Source organism: Colletotrichum truncatum, assembly GCF_014235925.2.
Source record: "Colletotrichum truncatum strain CMES1059 chromosome Unknown Contig_0001, whole genome shotgun sequence".
NCBI classification, from domain to species: domain Eukaryota; kingdom Fungi; phylum Ascomycota; class Sordariomycetes; order Glomerellales; family Glomerellaceae; genus Colletotrichum; species Colletotrichum truncatum.
In genome coordinates this window covers 10,052,755-10,074,146 of record NW_027222398.1, presented here as the reverse complement: position 1 = coordinate 10,074,146, position 21,392 = coordinate 10,052,755, and the positions used below count along the sequence as shown (strand labels likewise).

At 41.3% G+C, this 21,392-nt stretch overlaps 3 protein-coding genes across 3 annotated transcripts; 1 reads left to right on the top strand and 2 right to left on the bottom strand.

Moving 5' to 3' along the window:
• Nucleotides 1–7,787: 7,787 nt before the first annotated feature.
• Nucleotides 7,788–9,287, bottom strand: CTRU02_202815 (transposase; the record flags this gene model as incomplete). Its single annotated transcript, XM_070204097.1, has 3 exons — nucleotides 7,788–8,676; nucleotides 8,785–9,107; nucleotides 9,141–9,287. 3 exons carry the CDS (start codon nucleotides 9,285–9,287, stop codon nucleotides 7,788–7,790), a joined length of 1,359 nt encoding a protein of 452 aa, XP_070062679.1.
• Nucleotides 9,288–14,510: 5,223 nt separating this feature from the next.
• Nucleotides 14,511–16,219, top strand: CTRU02_202814 (hexose carrier protein; the record flags this gene model as incomplete). Its single annotated transcript, XM_036728977.1, has 5 exons — nucleotides 14,511–14,559; nucleotides 14,621–15,009; nucleotides 15,077–15,137; nucleotides 15,212–15,536; nucleotides 15,598–16,219. The coding sequence occupies 5 exons, from the start codon at nucleotides 14,511–14,513 to the stop codon at nucleotides 16,217–16,219; spliced, it is 1,446 nt and encodes a 481-aa protein (XP_036579492.1).
• A 1,021-nt stretch (nucleotides 16,220–17,240) lies between these two features.
• On the bottom strand, nucleotides 17,241–18,450 carry CTRU02_202813 (uncharacterized protein; the record flags this gene model as incomplete). The annotated part of the gene is made up of 4 exons (XM_070204096.1): nucleotides 17,241–17,379; nucleotides 17,456–17,938; nucleotides 17,987–18,050; nucleotides 18,264–18,450. The coding sequence occupies 4 exons, from the start codon at nucleotides 18,448–18,450 to the stop codon at nucleotides 17,241–17,243; spliced, it is 873 nt and encodes a 290-aa protein (XP_070062678.1).
• Nucleotides 18,451–21,392: the final 2,942 nt, after the last annotated feature.

Below are 21,392 nucleotides of genomic sequence, written 5' to 3'. Positions count from 1 at the left end.
TTTACTTACCGCAAACCCCCTGACTTGAGTCTGACCGAGTACCGCTCCGGATGAACACACCTGACTCGTCCCAAGGCCCAGGCCTCACGCTACATACACGCTGGCTAAAATTTCCGGCAGTGCCGGAAAACGTCAAAATTGCTAGAGAAAGTGACTGAATGGATTTAAGATGATTACATTTGAACGAAACTTCAACAGAGCCTACACTTATGTCATAATCATTATTTTTCTGCTCTCTCCAATCTACAGTGATGAGTAAGCTCTCAGCTCGAGTCCTGCACGAAAAAAAGCCCGGCTCAGTGACTTGATTAGGTTACAAATAAACAAAAAGAGTCATTGAGTCGCCTCCTGAACTTTTGGGCAACAACTGCAATGGTACGAAAGACGGACGACCCAGAAAATTCATGACGGATGAGTAATGTCACGACTGACTGTCAGGTGCTTGTTATGGTAGGACTGCGTGGAGAGCTCCGGGGAGTGCTTATGGGGCAGGTTTCAGCCTGTAGACGAATCCATAATCCATGAATGGTTCTCTAGAACGCTGCTACCGCTCTTTGGACAGAACACCAGTCTCAGTAAGGCGTCCAATTAAAATGCGTTAAACCGAGGTGATATTGATTGAGTACTGGTAAATATAGGACTTGGTACCATGCTCAGCCTTACAAGGAAATGGTGCTAAAAGGGTGTACGCTGTATATCTGTGACTACGCCCAGGAAGCATTGACCTCGTTTGTGTTAACAAAAAAGAGCTTGGCAGACGACGCATTGTCACCATGTCATTTGAGTAATCATGACAGAACTGAACCAAGTTGTGCTCTTTGTGGTTCATCTGATACTAAATATTATTTACGAAGCAATGCAAAACGAAAACGAACCGTTATTCGATTTCTGCAGTCTTAAACGACACTTTCGAGGAACACTGCTTCTCCATCACAACAGGGCGACAACGCGGGTCCGGTGCCTTAACCCGAAACAACGGAGGCATTGCAACCAAATGGCGGCCCAATTATCCAAGGCTGACTCTGCCAATAGGCCTAGAACTACCTTATGTCATGCACCTGTCAGACACTTAACATTTGTTTGCGGAAGACAGGGTGCCAACCATGCCATTGCGTTCGGTTAACATACCGGATCATCGTAACCACACAACCAGTACAGCCCATTCTTTATTAAAAATAACACTCTGTTTCATGAGTAGTGGGCTGCCACCTCTAGCTCTAAAAAGGGGGGAAACATGCCATCCATGCCAGAAAAATGAAGAAGAGGAAAAAGAGCTGCCAGAATAAGTAACAGAGCTAACCTAACTGCATCCGTCTCTCAGCGCGCAATGATGGACTTATCCACTTCGTGTCCACGCTAAAAAGGATCCAGCAGATGGAAGTCATGCGCACAGTATCCGCTTAACAGGCGTTGATTAATACGAGTCTGGGGTTAGGTCTGATGGTATGCTAGCCGTTCGTGCGGCGATACTAACCCCATACTCTATTTTTACACGCCTTGCTGATAGGGTTCCCAGGGAATTGCGGTTTTCCGCTCACTTTGAGAGACCTTTGTAATCATTGTAGTGGTTTGCCAAGATGCCTTGTCGCCAAGAGAGGGCTTAGTCGTCGAGGAACGATTGCTCCAGACTCCTTTTTGCCTGCTTAAAACCCTGGTCCTGTTTGATGCTTGCCAGCATCAGGTAGCAGCCCCTTGTTTGCACGCGTATGCAACTACGCCTACAATGCCAGTACCAGCAAATAATTTGCTATTCAGGCATGTGGTACTCGACTGGAGGGCAGCGTGAGCAGGGTACAAAGTTTGCAAAAAGCGTACCTTGTGATATAGGTTTCTGATTTCTTAAAATCTCTCTAAATGGCACATCACTCTGAGTCGCTGGGTTTCTGTAATGATCATGAAATTACACGAGTTGTTAGCTACTGCACGTGCCCGCAGTTGGCAGCGTCGTTTTCGCGATGCAGGCCCGGCACAAATCCCAACGGCATATAATGCCAGGTAATATTCGTTGGAGGTGGGATCACCATTCTTAGCACACGCACCAAATTTCAGCCACCACGTAGCGGAGGGGTCGAGTTTTGTTAGAGCCGAGGCGGAATGTCTCGGTGAGAGGAGACTGCTGGAATGCCACGATAAAGGCAGAACACAAAATTCCTTGTGAGTGATTCGACACACATAATTGGAGCAGCTCAGCCTGAAATGGCAAAACTATCACTATATGCTGCCATGTCTGGAGTTGTCTATCCAGTTACTTATCGTGGTTGGATCTTCGCAGGCAGATCAACATCACACAAGCGGTGCAACAAAAATCATGCAAGAAATCTGTTCTTCCACCGAAGATCAGGCCCAGAACTCGAGCCCAAGTCTGTAGCTGTCTAGGCACCTGTGAGTGCCCCTACTTTGATTGCGGCGACAGTAATCGGTTATGTGGAGTACAGATTGATAAATGATGAAAAATCAGTTCGCGCGATTACATACCGACTCGTAAATTTACCTATCCTCGCTCATCTGAGTTGCCTGACTTAACACACCATACCCCGAGGTCTCTGAATGATGCCAGGAACACGATAGTGGGGCCGAAAATACTCACCTTATGTACCATTCGGCCCCACCCTAGAGCTACTATGAGAGCAGTGCCGTAGTGGTGGCTGTTGGAGAGCGACGCCACTCCGCGCGCAGCTTGATGTTCCAACTACTTGACGTCTATTTACATATATACTTGTTTTCAATTTTAATTTTTTTTCGCATATTCTACGGCCAGGCTGTGGGAATGACCGAGGCTGCCTGATCTGGTTTTTAGGTTTCCTCGGCAGCTACACGCCGCCCATGTGATGAAACCAAGCTGCACCTCTGAAGCGAGCTCTTATCGAACACACTGTTTTTGAATGTGGGTGGCAGGCCTCGCCGGCCCGTCACGTGGGCTGACGGCCGCCACCACTGGTCTTAGCCAGCCTCCACAGCCCTCTAGCTAGTTAGTTAGTTCTTCTAACCAACAACACCACTTTCCCCATTCTGAGCGTTCTGTGCCGGTTCTCGCCTATAGGTTATGAGCCTAGCGTTATTCTTTCGGAATAACGTCGTTTTACCTATTATTCTACTCGTCTGTTAATTTTCTATTGATTTACGAATTTTTGCGATTTTATTTGCTTTATTTACCTTTCTATGCGATTTTCTCGCTTTCTTTCCTTTTCGCTAACGAATTTCACTTTCTGACGCGATATTGGCTGCCTGGCGCGCACGAATATCACGTAGCACGCGACCGACCACTACAACCTACTAGTTTTCATAAACACTACGGAATTCTATTATAACAATAGACTTTTTAGTCATAACCATACTATAACTATAACTTTTATTTCGATTCCTCGTTTTTTATAAGAATTTAACTATTTTAGCTTCGGTTTTTCAAACTAGCTTATTAGTTTCTTATATCTTCTATAAGTATTTATTCTTCCTTTCGATTTACTATATTTCTACGGTCGGATCTTATAATTCTACTTATTTCTTATATTCTTACGTAAGATTCTCCTTCTTATATAATCTAATAGCATACGTAGGTAGCAGCGAAAGTAAGCCATCTAACGTATAGATACGCCTCTAAAGCTATAGCCTTAGAGAAACGCTTATGATCGAGGTATAACTATAAGTCTATCCTGTATTATTATAATACCTTTATTTTTTACTTTAAGATGTTTTAAAACGACTTTAAGACCGTCTTTACGCCTCTTCCTTGCTTAAAAGGTAAATTTAACTAGAATATATAGCGTATGCTTATTATAGCGACCTTGCGAGGATACGACTTTGAGATATTCCTCGAGACTAACGTCCTTCGCCTTGCTAACCCTATCGCTATAAAGGAATAAAGAAAGAACCGTAACGTTACGTATAGTCTCCTTATAAACGCTAGCAAATCGGTTCTTAATAGACTTTATATAGCAGGTTAGGTTAACGATAGAAACCCTTACGAATTATAGCAGGCGTTTAAGAAGTATATTCCGAGAATCTTATAAGACGCTATAGCTACCTTTGTTAACAAGTTTACTAAGACTATTACTAACAATTATAAGACTCTTTACGATGCTTTTAATCGCTATTACTACCTTAAAAAGCGTATTAAGACTATTTACGGTCGTCTGCTAGACTCCTTCCTCGCTATTTTCCTCCTTAACTTTTTTAAAGACCGACTTCCTAATATATATAAGTATTTTATATCGAAGGGTGCTACCTATCCTACATAGAATAAGGTAGCTAATACGATTTATATACTTGCTTAAGACGAGGATTAAAAGCATAGTTATGCTATTATTCGTAATATACCTAGAGGCAAGTCTGCTAGTAGTAAGGGTCTTGCCTTTCTAGCTATTACTACTACCGTTACCTCTACTATTACTACTTCTAAGGAAAAGAAGAAGTACGACTATTATAACTATGATTACGAGACTACGAAGTACTATATCGCCTACCCTAATCTTATCCTTCTATACTATGTCAACCAGGATAAGTTAATTAAAAAAGCAAGAAAGTATATATATAGCGATCGCTACTACTAGGATTAGCCTACTTCTATTAATAGCACCTGCTAGACTGTTATCAGAGCGTTACCTGCTATCTTAGGTTAGTCTACCCTAGCCTTTATCGCTAGCCTAGCAGTTTTTACTACTGCCTACGATAACCTTATTACCTAAGACAATATCGTTCTCGATTCTAGTTATACTACTTTAACCTTTAATAACTTGCGATATTTCGTTAAGTATACTAAAAAAAGCGATTTAATACCTTCTACTTCTGCCTCTAGCGCCTTAGTCTAGTTACTTAGCATAGGTACCGTCTTCTTCTAGACCTAAGACCCTACCAACCCTGACGTTATTTACGATTAGATACTTTATAACGTTAAGTATAACCCTTCTAGCCTAGCTAACTTACTAAGCCTTAGAAAACTTCGTTATAATTACGTAGAATATAATTAGTAGACCTTAAGCCTTATATATATAATATAGTATACTTCCCTTGCTAAAGTTTATTAGGTTTCTAACGTCTATGTTGTTAAGACTTATAATATTAGAAATCATATGCCTCGAGATATTGCTATTAGCCTTGCTGCCTTCTAGGCTACCTAGCGACCGTTTCTTAAACTGATATACTGCCGGCTGGTTTACGCCTACCTATTACGTATTATAAAGGCTTGCTACCGTGTTAGCATTCGGTTTATAACGTCGGAAATTAACGCTTTCTTCTATAAGTCTTGCTATCTTAGTAAATCTACTAAACGGATTAGTCGAGACTACCTACTTCTACTTACAAGTATTAGTAATAAAATTTACCTTAATCTCGTTAGTATTCTTCCCTTATTAATAAAAAGGAACCGTTAGGTTTTATACCTTATAGATAAGTATAGTAGTTACTACTAAGTTGTTTTTCTACTTAACTATAAGTTTGCTACTATCCTAGTAGCTATTAAGAAATAAGATACTAAATTCTATAGTCTTACTAGCTTTAAGCCTAAGGTTTAGGTTTCTGATAATACTCCCGAGCTAATCAAGGTTTTTAACAACCCCTACTTCGAAGGTACTTACTATAATACGACTATTACCTATACGCCTTCTATAAACAGTATTATTAAGCATGCTAGTCGTATTATCGTCAAAGGCGCCTAGATATAGCTAATTGATATATCCCTTCTAGAGGAACTATAGGATTATAGCATCGATTCGGTAACTTAGATTCTTAACCTCTTGCTTATACCTTCTAAAGGTAACTTAAGCCTTTACGAGATTATAGCGAGAGAGCTAAACTTAGCTGCTAAACGTAAGGCCCCTTATATTAAATATCTCCGAACGTTTAGCTATACTACCTACGTATATAAGAAAGGCTTTTAACGCCTTATACGTTTTGCTAAGATAGAACTACGAGTAATTAAGGGATTCCTTATCGGTTACGGTTTTCTTTATAGCTATATTTACTATGTTTACTTACCTAATCGAAAGGAGGTTATTCGCTATAGAGATATTCGATTTCGTAAGGAACCGTATAGGATAGTATTGCTTTTAACTACTAGCATACCTAATATTAATAAAATTAAATATAATACTACGTTTATCAAACTAAATATTATTATCTAGTATACTATCTATTAGAAGCCTATTAAAGGTGAAAAACCTATAACTAGTAATCCTAAACTAGATAAGACTATTGTTAAAAAAGCAATAATACTTACTAATATATATCTTATATCTCTACTATTAGAAAACCTATTAGAGACTACTACTATACCTCGTAATAGCATTACTAACGAATTAAATAATAACGAATTTATCGCTTTTATAGAAATAATAAAAACTAATTACTAAGACCTTGATTCTCTCTTTACGATTGTTAAAGAAGTAATAAGTTAACTAGCAGAGTCTTCTCGACCTCGCCGCGCCTTAGCCTAGCAACTACCTAGTTATTACTAAGCCGCTAGTAGCGTATGCTTTTATACTAAAAAGACTTTTCTATCTACTAATATTCTAGCTTTACTAACTTCTTATTAATTCTTTCTTAGTATGCTTTCTACTACTACCTTTTCGAAAGTCTTACCCGATAGCATAGCGATTCCAAAGTCTTACCGCGAGGCGTAAAAAAGCTTATAATAGCCTAAGTAGGAGTAAGCCTTCGAACGAGAGGTAACTTAATTTATAAAAAAAAGGGTTTACAAAGTCGTTTACCTACTATATAATACTAAAGTCTTACCTAGTAAATAAGTATATAATATTAAAATAAATAAAAATAACGAAATCGTATACTATAAGGCTTAATATATAGTTTATAGAAACTATAAGAAAGGTAACTAGTTATTATAAAAGGTTTACGCTATAATTGCTTTTACTATTATAACCTGCCTTTTCTTCGTAGTTATTATACTTCTCGATCTTAAATACGAAGTATATGATTTTAATACTGCTTTCCTAGCCGCCTCGATTCTAGAGGGGGTTAAGGTATACGTCTAGCCCCTTGCTAGCTATGCTACTATAGATAATAAGGTTTAGCTGCTTTATAAAGCATTTTATAAATTAAGAAAATCACTACTTTAGTAGTTTCGACTTATTAAAGGTAAAATAAAACGAATTAGCTTTACTACTATTAATAAGGAGGTTTATTTCTTCGTTAACTATAAGATTAAAGCGTACGTTCTTATATACGTCGACGATAACGCTATCGCCGCTCTTAATAAGCAAGTCATAATAGAAGTTTATTATCTCCTCGAGAAGGTTTATTTTCTTAAAGACCTTAGCAAGGCTACCGATTTTCTCGGTTTCTAGATTAAACGCGACAAGGCTGCTAGTAAGATTTTCGTCTCTTAGGCTAAGTATGTAAAAGCAGTATTTTAACGATTTAACTTTAATAGTTTAAGTATTATTAAGACGCTTATAGCGACTATTAACGATCTGTTTATTACCTAGGATAAGAATAAATACTTGCTTAACGAATAGTAACTTTATATCGAATAGACTAGCTGCTTTAACTTCTTAATAGCTAGAACTTACGTTAATATAGCCTATACTATTAATAAATTATTATAAGCGAATTTAAAGCCTTCTAAGGCTTATCTTTATATTATTAAGTACTTATTCCGATACCTTAAAGGTATTATTTATCTCGGTATTATACTTAGAAGTATCTTTATAATTAATAAGTTAAGGCTTTAACGTACATGATAAGCGAGTGAGACAGACAAGCGAGTGAGACAGTAAACCAGACCTTCGCGACAATAATATCGAAATCTATAACAAGAAATCTTAGATTGATTAATACTACTCGGATTCCTGTTCTTCGGATGTTTCCTCAATAAATTGACATGTTCTCGCGTTGTGGCCTGTATTCCCGCATACGCCACACCGACGATGAGTCGTCTCAGACCTCACTTTGCGACCACTACTCCGTCGCGTTTCCTCTTGTAGTTGCGTGTCTGCCTCTCTTTGCGACTGTATATCCTCTCCAGTAGATATAGTAAGACTTCCTCCTTTCTGTAGACGTGTTTTCTTAGCCCTTCGACGCCGACTTAATATTGCATTCTCCTCTCGAAGGATTTGAACCTCTGACTCTAGTAATGCTACCCGATGCCCTAGTCCTTCTGTCCCTCTGGCTAGCTTACTCACAGCACTATAAATTGATGCTGGAGAGCTGCTTCGGTGGCGTGAGATTCGACTCTTAATAAAAGTAGACTGTGATCTTGCTTCGCTTGGGTTGCTCGGCGTCCTAGAGATCCAAGGGTCTGGTGTCTGAGGGACCCCCTCCTCAGGCGTTGGCGTTCGGAACTTTACATCCAGCTTTGAGAGAACACTTTCTGCATTCAAAGGGACAAGTCCAGCTCCTCGGAAACCTCCCTGGATATTTTTCCTCGTAAAAGACTGCTTAAAAGCTTCGTGAAATGCTGCAAAGAAATCTTCCTTCGAGATATGGGTTATGCCTCGCCGCATCTTATTCTCAATTTGCCGACCGTAGGCATTCTTTAACGGCTGAAAACAACCAACATCTAAGGGTTGAAGTAGATGAGACGAGTGAGCCGGCATGCACAGTGTAATAATGTTGTTTTCTTGACAAAAGAGCTCGAAGGCTGCGGAGTGGTGACTTTCATGACCATCAACAACGAGGAGGCGATATTTCCCAGACGTACGTGGTTTTGTATAAATGTCGAAGTGTCTGATCCAGTCAATACCTCTCTCGTTTGTTGTCCATCCATTTTCAGACGTTGCAATAGCCTAATCGCCCGGAAGAGAGGTTTCTGTATACCAGCTTGAGAGGTGATACTGGCCTGCAACGATGATGTATGGCGGGATGCTCTCCCCTTGGGAATTAATAGCCTGGATAACTGTAACCCATTCCCTATTGCCAGGCTGTGTCATCTTCGTATTTGAACGCCTTTCAGCACTTGTAATAACCATTCCAGAAGCAATAACGCCCATCATAAAGCCGGTCTCATCAAAGTTGTAGATATCAGCATCAGCAATACCATACTTCGCAATTGTATTCTTCACAAGCGAAAACCAGCCACGAATCACCTCTGGATCTTCGTATTGAGCTCTCTTATAGTCATACTTGCGAAAGAAACGCGTCCTAAGCTGTGGTTGTCGCTTGACGAAATTAGAAGCCTAGCGCTTCCCAACTGGAGGCGCGTCGCGCTCTGCGAGAAGTCGATTGGCCATTTCTTCCACACCACTCAGCCGGGGAGGAAATGATCGCGCATCTAGGTCGAGAATATACTCAACTATTGTCTTCTCTTCTAAATCTGATAAATTCCGTGAATTAGGCATGCTGTCGCGTCGTGAGACTATTCCCTTTAGTCGCCGGCTTAATGTTGCGTGACTGACTGTATAGAGTACACCTGCGGCCCGAGCACTAAGTTTTGGGTCATTTCTCATTGCTTGAAGGGCAATTTGTAACCTTCTTTCAATACTAGCTGATTCCATGATTTATTGTAGAGGAAAAGGTGCCGGTCGCGTCAAGGTGCGACGGTCGCGGTTTACTGTCTCACTCGCTTGTCTGTCTCACTCGCTTATCATGTACGTTATACTATTATAAATACCTTTTTCGCTAATAACAAGCTATTACGAATCTTAATAAGTAGTTACGTCGTCTTCCTTACTAATATACTAATTACTTAGAAGTTAAAGAAATAGACTTTCGTAACTTTAAGTATTATAAAGGGAATTGATAGGGACGCATCACGAATTGATAGGGACGCATCATCCTTAGGGACGCATCATATTCTAAGGTTGTGATTGGCTCAAAATTTTATTGTTAGTGCATCCGAATTCTGCCATCATCTAATAAAGTATCTTTCTTATCTTCTTAGCCTATCCCTTTATAACTACGAAAGCGTATTAGACATATTTAATTTATTCTCCTTTATAACGTCAAGATGTCTACCTTTACAAGTCAATCAAGGCCCTAATTGCGTCGCCGACCTAGCAGCTCTAGTATATATAATCAATTACCTTCTCCTAAGCGCTAACGCTATACTATCTTAGTTAATAGCGATACTACTATTAGTTAATTCTATAAGGCTAGCGATTGTAAAAGTTAACCTAACCTAATCTCTAAGATTCTACCTAAATAATTATAGTAAGATTCCGATATAAGCTATAACCCTTAGGGAGATAAATTATATTTTCTATATTCCTTTCTAAAAAGGATAATACGTATATAGCGTATAATTTTACCTAAACATTAACTAAAAGAAAGCTAATTAGTATTATAACTTAAAAATTAACCTTTATAACCTACTTTAGATTAGTTCTCTACTATTCTAAGCCTTATTTAAGAGGTTGTTAGGATAAACCGACGTCTTACGCATGCTTTCCTCTAACAATGTAAACGCGTTCGTCGATATCGTGAGGCTTAGGGCTACTTACTACACCCTTCAGACATATCCTTAATCGGCGAGTCTCCTCCTCCTCTACCTTATTCACCTCCCCGACAAAGCCTAGAAGTAATAGCAATACCATCTTCTCTAAGTACTTTATTCCTTACTATAAGCGAAAGGTCGAAATTACCTACCCCCAAAACTATTCTAAACCTACCGATCCCTAGCGAACTAGAAGTAATAATTAAAACCCTCCTCGACTAAGTTAATAAATTTATAAAAAAGCATAGATTTAGGATTGCAAAGTATAATAGATACTATCGTAAAGGACGTATAATTCGCTATATACTTCGTTACGATCAATTTAGGCTACTAAAGCAAGGTAGAGGTACTAGCATCTAAGCCTGTATATCTCGGAAGTATAATTACTAATAGTAAATTATTACTAAAGCAATAGAGGAGGGGAAATAGCTTTTACGTTAGCATTCTAACCTAATATATAGCTAGCATAATTATATCCCTAGCTTAGTATTATCTATATACCTATCTTATAAGAGGTTAACTAAGCCTATTAAGGATATAATTAAGACTATTAGTCGGCAGGTTAGTATTTAGGTATACGACGTAAGTATTATTATTTAGAAGTAGTTTCCTAAATCTGTTTTTACTTAGCAGGATATTTATAACGCTAGAGCCTGAATTAATTGCGAAAAGCTTAATAGGTATATACTAACTATAGCTCTAATCAAGCTTTTTAATAAGCAGGAGATCCTTTATATTATAAAGTAGGCGGATGATAAGCCGAATCGGCTTATTAGGCTTGTCTAGACGTTTCTATACTTTCTCCGGATATAGAAGCGGTTCCCCGAGGTTATTAGCTTTAACAACACCTATAATACTAATCGCTTTAAGCTTCTACTCTTCCAAGCTACAAGGCAAACATGTCTTAGATCGGTATTTAATATAGTATTTAGTCTTATTAATAATAAGAGACTAGAGGGGTTCTAGTTCTTATCGCAAAGTATCTTATAACTTATTAATTAGAACTTTATTTGCTAACTAGATATTATTATTACCGACTACGATAGATAGATAAAGGCAGCTCTTAACAAATACTTTCTAAATATATAATAATAGCTTTGTATTTACTATATCAACTTAAACGTTATGCTTAAAGCTAAGCAAAAGTAGCTTTAGAGCTATTTTAGTAGTAGTAAGTCTAAAGAAGACGATCTAGCTTTACAACTAGATACTAAACTTAGTAATAAGGACTATGCCTATATCTATACTTTAGTAGATAAGGCTATGCTATATAGCTACCGGGGGGTTTTTATAATATAGAAGTTAGTTCTATTTGCTAAGATAGAGGATGCTTTTAGGAAAGCATAAGCAAACCTTTGCAAAGAGTTTAAAGACTAACAGCCTATTCTAAACTACCTGTATAAAATATATCTACTACTAAGGGAGTAGTAGGCACGTTATTCTATTCGCTAGTACCGAAACTTCGGCATCCGTATAACCTTAGGGACGGAATCAAGTAATAACAACATCAAAGGCTATCTTCTTAATAGACTTAGCTACCTATATTACTTAGTTAATATAATATAGGATATGCTTAAGGATTAAGAGGTTTGCTTTAAGCAAGCTTATGCATAGGATAAGATCCTTATAAGCCGTAAGTTTATAAGGAATAGATCTAAGTACCTTGGGGAGCTTCGAACAATACTCTCATCGCAGTATCTTGGTTTGATTACGAAGCAATACCGTCTAGCAAAGAAGGCTTTACTAACAGGTAGAAATCCATTTCCAGCGCCTCTTAGAGACTATATAGAGGACTATACTGTCTCTATAGAGTATAGTATCTTATGCTACTATAAGATCTACTTTAAACTTATAGATAAGGTATAGTTTATAAAGGATAAGGTTTACCTACGATAGCGGCTACGAGAGTCTTCTTCCTAGGATCTATATTGACGGATCCTTAATCCGAAGATTGTAAGAAACCTCCGTAGTAGACCTAAGAACTTAATATAGCTAGTCTTATTATCCCTATTATTAAGGGATAGTACTTAATTAAGTAGCTAGCTAGCTAGATAATTATATAGCTAACTATAAAGTTAATAACTTAGCTAATTAGCAGCAGGGCATAGGCATAGCAAACTACTAGGAAGCCGTAATAAGATTACCTTAGCAAGGCTTATATAAGAGATAGCTAGTAGCTAGGCGCTAACCTCTTCCTAGCAGTAGATACGAAGCTAAGTAACTACTCTTAGTACTAGCCGATCAACTAGCCTTCGTTCGAATAGAAGAAGATTATAGGCAAGCATCCGTAGGACGAGGAGTTAATAGGAACTACTTAGTAGTAGTAATAAGAGTCTCAAACGTTAAGGGTAAGGGGGGCATTCTTTATTATTATATAAGAGGAAATAGAAGTAGAAATCAATTAAGATTTATAAAAGCCGTTTCAGTTTAGTTTAATAAAACCTAATTCCTCCTTAGAAGGGAAGAAAAAGACCTACTATTTAAGATTTGCAAAAGCGGTCGTTTAGATGGTTTTGCAAATCTCAAATAGGAGGAATAGCTAAGAAACGTAGGCTAGTAGGGCGGGCCGGCTTTATGTCTATGAAACGGAGGCAGGCCTCTTATAGCTGTGAAAAGGTAGGGCGTTAGCAACGCTAGCCTTACCGCCTTCGCCGACTTGTACCTATGGGTCACCAAAATTTCTAGCTAATCACAACCTTAGAATGTGATGCGTCCCTAAGGATGATGCGTCCCTATCAATTCGTGATGCGTCCCTATTAATTCCTATTATAAAGGCTAAATTTATTAATCTTATACTTATAATAATTATTATAAAGTAGATTAGGCGTTACTTCTCCTAACTACTTAGCAAACCTATTATTATACTTACTATTATATTTATTAATAATACTAACGGCTATAATAACGTTATAAACCTACTTAACAAGGCATAAACCTGCTATATCGACATCCGATATAAATAAATTATATAGGAGGTTTATACTACGAAAAGCATCGAACTCCGACTTATCAAAAGCGTTAATATAGCTGCCGATAGACTTACGAAGCTACTAGTTGCGGTTAAACACAAGGAATTCGTTCGTTTATTAGGTATAGCGGAGGGATTGGATTAAGAGGGGGATTTTAAGACTATAAGACTATTAATATTAAGACTTCGGGATTCAGAGGATTTCACAGCCTCCTATTAGCTAGGTTTAACCGGTAATTAACCGAGTTTTCTAATAGTTGAGAACTCCTCGGATTTAGAGGATTTAGGACTTTTCCTATATTTCCTATTATTCTACTGCTTTTTCGCTAAGGAGTCTGAGAGGGGGTGTGGGTGGCAGGCCTCGCCGGCCCGTCACGTGGGCTGACGGCCGCCACCACTGGTCTTAGCCAGCCTCCACAGCCCTCTAGCCAGTTAGTTAGTTCTTCCAACCAACAACACCACTTTCCCCATTCTGAGCGTTCTGTGCCGGTTCTCGCCCACATTGAATGATAGTCCCAGAGTATGCTTTACAATAATTTCCAACTATTGACTTGATTTATTACAAGATTGCTACCCAAATACGTCCTTGGGTCCGCAGAGTGCTTGGTTTTTACATGCCCCCAGACTCCCTCTAGAACCCGTATCTTGTTTTTGATGTTTTGAATACTCACATGGGAGCCCGGAGGAGCATGGGATGGAGTTCAAATTTTTCTACCAACTCTACTGGGATACTTTCTATCGTCTCGTAAGCTGTACACTCTTTGGTTTTGATTGGCCGTTACCCTCACAAGTTGTAGTCATGCAAGCTGCCCACTCGGCTGCATGTTCTTGGCTACCCCTGAAAGTACACCCTCCACTTCCCGGATGTAGAGCTGATTCAACACGATTATCAGATCCTATCGGGATATTATACCCCGAATCATTTTACTGCTATATCATTTGAGTCGATATAAACTAAGTGGCAGCTCTTGGAACTTGATTATCGCGGAGACACGTTACTTAGCTACCTGGGATCTAATAGATCGGTTGTTTGAGGAACCTGTCAAACATAACGGTTCTTGACTACCTTTTTCACTAGAGAACCACTTCAGGCTGCTCATCTTAAGCTCTTCAACAATAGCCACTATCATTACCTTTTGATCGTCATCCACGTTTGACATCATGGGCCAGACTACGACAGTATTATCGGCATTGTTTATTGCCATTGGCGGTCAGATCCTACCCTGTATCTGGTTCTTTCAATCAGTTTCAATTCTGACTTCTTTTGATAGGGTTCCTCTTTGGTTACGACTCAGGCATTATCGGATCCGTCATATCGCTTCCGACTTTCAAAGAACGCTTCTCTACGCCAGATGCCAACACCGTCGGAGGGATTGTTTCCTCTTTTCAAGGAGGTGCCATTCTCGGCACAATTATCAACATGATTGGTGCTGACTGGGCCGGACGAAGGAACACAATTTTCGCCGGCTCAGTCGTCTCTACATTGGGCTGTGCTATCCAAGCCGGCTCCATCAATATTCCCATGTTAATCGTTGGCCGTTTCATCGCTGGTGTGGCTGTTGGCATGTTAACTGCAACCATTCCCATGTACGCTTCTGAGCTTTCCGAGGCGAAATACCGCGGTATGCTTGCAGGCCTCCTGCAATGGATGCTGAGTTGGGTATAGTTCTGGCCCCTTTCAAAAATTTGAGTGTTCAGCTTAAAGTACTAGTGCTTACCAGACTTAGGGGTTCTTCGTGGCTCAATGGTTGGGCTATGGATGTTCGCATAGCAAAACAGAATTCTCTTGTAAGTTGTTTTGTTGGCTCTGAGATGGATGCGGGCCTGCGGTGTATAACAGGGTTTTGCTAATGATTTATCAGGGCGGTTCCCACTTGCATTCCAGACAGTCCCCAGCCTGACCCTGATGGCAGGTATCTACTTCCTGCAGGAGTCGCCGCGATGGCTGGTCGAAAAAGAGCGCATCGAAGAGGCGCGTGCCGCGCTTCAGAGGCTCCGACGCGGGCAAGACGAAGCGGCTATAGAAGCGGAGTTCAACGATATCCACCAGACAATTGTGGCGGATCGTGACATCGCCAAAGTATCGTGGAAGTCCATCATTACGAAGCCGTCATGGCGACGCCGCTTGCTCCTTGGTTGTGGTGTTCAGGCCTTTGGACAGCTTTCTGGAATCAACGTCATCAACTAGTAAGTCGTCTGCCCTCTCTCTACCCAGACTGCCACTTGCCTTGCTAACAAGGCTATGCAGCTACGGGCCAATTATTTATTCCCTTCTTGGCATTGAGAATCAAGAGTCCTTGATGATTACCGGAATCAGCGGCGCGTTGTCCATCGTTTACTGCAGCATTGGCTTGTACCTGTTGGACCGTGTCGGCCGAGTCAAGCCATTGATTGGTTCTGCTATCGGTATGGGACTGTGCCTGCTCGTGAATGCAGTGCAGGCGCAGTACTTCAACGAGGAGAACTCGAACCAGTTGCGCTCCATGGTCGCCATGAATTTCTTATTCAGCTTCTTCTTCACACCCGTAGGCATCATCAGCTGGGTTTATCCGGCCGAAATCTTCCCGATTCAGGCAAGAGCCCTTGGTAACGCCATCACGACATTTACCAACTGGACTCTGAACCTCGTTTTTGCGCAGTTCAGCCCTCTGGCACTAGACGCAGTCCGCTTTCGTTACTTTTACGCCTTCTTCGTTTTCAACCTCGTAGCTACCGTTGCTTATTTCTTCTTTTATCCTGAGACGAAGCAGAGAACTCTTGAGCAGATGGATGAGCTGTTTGGAGACGCAATTGTTGACCACCACACCACCATCCACGAGAAGAACAAGGATCTGGTGGTCGATGATGCAGAAGTCGCCGACAAGATTTAGTTCGATGATGCGTTGCCGCTTTCAGACGAGTTCAAGAGGTTAGAAACCATCTATTGCTCGCTCAATTGTCTTGGACATGAGGGGTACAGGACTTGTCTCGACGGAGTTGAAAGGTGGAAGAGCCATTCAAGGTCTGTGGGGGCAATGGCTTGTTGACAAATTTGAAGCAAGAGCCATCACAACAAAGGAGTCCCTGTGGCGCCTGGAACTGAGTTCGCAATACTGTCCTGGTAAATCCAATTATAGCAATCATGGCGATTGTTATTGAAGACATGATAATGCCATTATATTCTCAATAATTTCTTGAAGTCTTTGATTATTCATACCACTCTATCTAGAAATAATTTGAAACTTCTTTCTCACTTGGTGGTGCCGTGACACTTGACAGATCGCGGCATTGTAAAGAATGTTTAACTAGGTAATCATCAGCGAACCATCGGCACGATGTCGTTAGAAGTGATTATCTGTTTCAAAGTTCATATGCAGAAGCTTATGCAGAATTACCTGTGAATCATTTTGTATATCGATCGTTGAGTTAAGACGTTATCGACTGAGATCCCCAGATAGGTTGATCGCCCCTACCATCTTTGGAACAATATGTGTACTATTTTAAAGTAAATGGATAAGCAGCAGGTTGATCTAGTACTCATACAATTAAAGCCAAATGTTCTATCAACTCTAGTCCTCAACAAGCAATGTGCTACCCACTATTCTATCTTTCCACATGTTCTACATTACATGACCCTTTTGTTTACTTGACAGCCTCATATGCCCAGTCCCTAGGGGCGGGGCCTGAAAACATTGAAGACGAAATTTTATTCCGCCAGTCATCAAGCCTCGCTCTTGCCTCGGCGTTGCTCACAAGTATGAGTTCAACCCCGATGAGCCCGCTCAGCATTGAAGATTAGTTCCTTGATTACGCCACAACCTGGTTCAAGAGGATAATGGAAGAAAATCCCGTGCCCCGCAACTTCGCTTTTTGACACAGCCTTCAAGTATTGCGTTCGAGATTGACTCTTGCTTAGTGTCTAAACTCAACAGGACAAAAGTATGCCCTACCACCACGAGTCGAAACCGGCTTAGAATTGTACCAGTGCGTAATAAGAATGTTGACGGCGGGAAGACATGTACATATTATACCTATGCTAACATCAGCTGTGCTGATAATTTGGTTAGTTCGACTGTGACCGAATACTCTATGAAAGGCATTCACCGAGAGGAGTGAATATAACGAACCTGAACAGGCTCAAGCGAATAATATCAACAGGTTCGTCGTATAACTTGCGAAGTGAAATGCCTAGAATCATGCGAACCATGCTCGCTACTATGGCGATACCACCTAAATTAAGCATGGCGATGATTTTGAGCCGCTTGGACCACGGTATCCTAAGGGCGAGCACAACGGGGATGGGGATGTAGAGGATAGCTAAGTTGGTAATAACGCTGATAGCAGTGTCGGCGAAAAAGATGGCTTGTCGGTTAAAACAGCTAGTCTTTATCGTAAGGTCCCAGAATCCATTAATTGGTTGACAAATATTGGCCTTGATGGCGAAGGTAGGCATATGGTACCCTGTTGTGAGAATAATGAGAACGTATGTCCTGAGCACTGTCGTTCTATCCGCTCGGAAAATTCTGGTATTGACAAGAAGGAGGGCGAGTTTCGTAAAGTAGGAAGTAAGACTATATATCAAAGTATGGACATATAGGGCCTGAAGTTCACTCAGTTAGTTGTCCGTTTGATCAAGGAAAAGTTCAATACTTACTGTCCTAAAGTTGACAAAATCTGCTTGGGAGATCTCGTAAATATGGAACCCCCCGCCGAAACGATACACTTGCTTCAACATTAGTAAAATAATAGTCTAAACATTGTACTAAAAACTTACTGACAAAAGCCGTGGTACTATTACCTAGAGATAATATCTATCCAAGTGTAAGAAGCATATTGTTAATATCACAAGCACACTAGTGTCTTACCCATGCTATAATAGCGACCCCTGAAAACCAGAAGTCAGTATAAGCGTGTGGAAGAGAACAGTCAACGTACAGTCATCGACATTAAATGGGGGTGTGATGAATGCTTTCACATAGCATCGTAAAAGCATGAAGGCGCATACAGAGGCGGTTGTAAGAAGATGCGTCACAAAACTAACAGTGTGCGAGACATCTGTTGGATTTTCTAAATGAGTTTTCAAGCCTTCCGGGTGGGAATTCACCCATTTTTGACTCGGCATTGAATCAGTTATAACAAATCTTTTCGAGTTCGGGGAGAATTCATACATTGAGGCATAAGCAACGGAAATAGTCAGTCGAAAGGGATCTGGGTTTTATACTATGTCTGCATGTTTATAATAAATGGGCTTTCGTAAAACGGGCATTCTTCGCCGAAGGTGTCATACATTCATACCTACAATTATCATGGAAACTAGAGAAGACGATAGTATACTCCGTTTGGAGAACGGCTGCTTCACTAGGTCTACCGCACGGCACCCAAACCTTAACTTTTTCAAAACAGTGGACTTGGAACGCGTGTTCAACCTCCCACTAAGCCTTTTTAGAAGTAGTCGTTCACTTTTACTTTTAAGCCGGAGTCACGCTTCTTACTCAATTCGGAGTATATCATAGAGAGCGGAAAGTCCAAGGTCCTTCGGAAACACAAAGGCAATGTTACGGGCGCACTAAGTGAGCCCTAAGTAATTAAGGTGTTCTAGCCCAGTGAACAACGGCAGAGTTCATGGCGTTGCATCTTCAGGATGAGACAAGGCGAAGCTTTTTAACAGTTTAGCAGCCATATGACAGTATACTCCTCAAAGTAATTCGGAACCACTAAGTGAGTTTTCAACAAAGCGGTACACCAGGCCGTGAAAAACCTAGAGTTTTGGCGAGCAAAATACCGATTTCGGCGCTCTGTCGCATTTTTCTAGCCTCCTCTGTTTCACTGCGTTACTTTTGCAATAGTCGGACTTCCGGATTAAAGTGGCTTCTGTAGCCGCTCAGCTGCCGGCTGCCGGCCACCTAGGCCTGACATGGGTAGTTGAGGTCGCCTACCTACGTGTTGGAAACTGGAAGAAACACATCTCTTCAATAAACTTCACGATGCCAATCCGCAGCTTTTTCTTCCATGGATAAGAACATGACTTTCACCACATCTTGAGAGGAATGAATGTCCAACATCCATGCGGGTATTCCCATGATGCCAACAGTACCCGTCACACTCTCAATTAAAAGCTATTTCCATATTGCCAGTATAATATGTAATCTGTCGCAACTGACATTATCGAAGCTCACCTTACTGCTCCCTCTGTGGAATTTTCAAGCTAAGAAGTAGCAAGCCACGTCCTTCTTGCAGCTGGCTAGGCAAATTATTAAGGCTTATATAATCGCATACCAAGCTTATTTGGAATTGATATCTTGTTAGATATATTGGATACTGCAGTATTGGCTTAGTTGATTGATTGATTGATTTATTCCTACTCGGTTATGAAGCCGCTCTTATGCCAGCAGCTATGCCCGGAAAGCGGGGTTTGGCAGGTAGCCGAAGCGTCGACAATGAACAGCGACGCCCCACTTCGCCCTGATGTTGCATCAGGGCCAGCTATCCCCAAGCTCCCCACTATGTTCTCTATTCTGTGTGTTTGTGCCCTCTGTTGAAGAAGTGTGTTGCTCTCCTGTCTGCTTTCTCGCTTTTGTGTTGCTCTCTAGAATGCTTGTTTTGCGTCCTCCTGCTTCGGTTCAGTTGGTGCTGGTAGCACCGTATCTGGTTCTTTGTACCTACAGTCTCCCCCCAGCGCTCAGCTTTGTCTCTTTGTTTTGTCCGTATCCTCCCGGACTTGTATGTGCCGTTTTCTCAGTTGCATCTGTAAATTCTTTGTTGCCTCCTGCCGGGTTCCTATGTAGCCTCTTGTTTCTTGCCTGTTGACCACTATTGCCCTCTACCACATTGGCCCAAGGGTCTTCCACGAAGCACAATGCTCCACTGACTCCGACATGTTCGATTACTAGGTATGAGAGCTCCCGCACAGATTCCGCAGACATTGTCGCGCGTTGAAGGGACACCAATCCTTCTTCGCAAAAGGGGCGACAAGGGACCAGTCTGTCTGTGGTCTGTAGTATTGTGTGGCATCGATCGTAGCATGCCTAATGCCTGGTGCTTTCTCCGTGCGGAAGGTGATACTGTTCTGTCGGACTCATCTTCGTCGTTGTGGGACGTTGCAAACTTTGTCGGGGGTGACAGGTGACCCAAAACCTGTCGGCGGCTGTTGTGTTGAAGTTGATTGTTTAGGCGCAGTCTTAGTGCTTCGTGTAGCGGCTTGTGGCTCGCCTGTGGTGGTGGTAACAGTGTTGTCTATTGATATGTCGTATTTTGCGGCTTGCTCTCAAGTTTTTCATTGTAGTCGGGGCGTGCTCTGCGGCCATCTTGGGCCCCTTTGGGACGTAGAATCAAGGCCGAGGATGGCATTGCATCGAAGGGGGCTCTGTGGCCGCGAGCACGCGTATTTGGGGCCGTTTTTGCTCCGATTTTCAAAAATTTCGTTCTCGCTGTTGTTGATGTTTTCCCGTATTGGCTTAGTCTCTGTCGTGATGCCTTCGAGGCGAAGTGCGCAGCCTCACCATCACGTGACCCACATATCGCCTGTGGGGATAATCCCGAAATGGAATGACCGGAATATCTTTATTCCGCTTCGCCCACAAAACATATTTAGGCACAATATCGTTCCATAGTGTAGTTAGGAGAAGACAAGCCACTCAATCTACTACTTTGAATACATGCCTACGTTCAGCACTTTGCTTCACCACAGTCTCTAAACAGCAAAAGTGAGGTCAGCTGCTCAAGAGAATTGCTTGTGTCTGTGGGACAAAAGTAACTGTGGGGCCGAAGGGCAAACCGGATTCTTTGGTTGTAATGGACGGCTCCTCCACATACCGAACTCCCGGAAGTGTGATCAGCTTGCTTGATTGGGATCATACAGTGCAGATCTGATTATCCTGATGGCTTCGGAGCATGCTTCGCTCAATAGAGAACATCTTCGGCATTGGCATTGAGCGAACATCGCTGGTGTTGTATCGAACACTCGTACAGGTATAGCGGATGTGGAGGTTGTGGGACTATAAAACCAGAGTGACGGGAACAAAAGGACTCTGAGAATACCCGAGAGCATCTTCCAATACATCACAA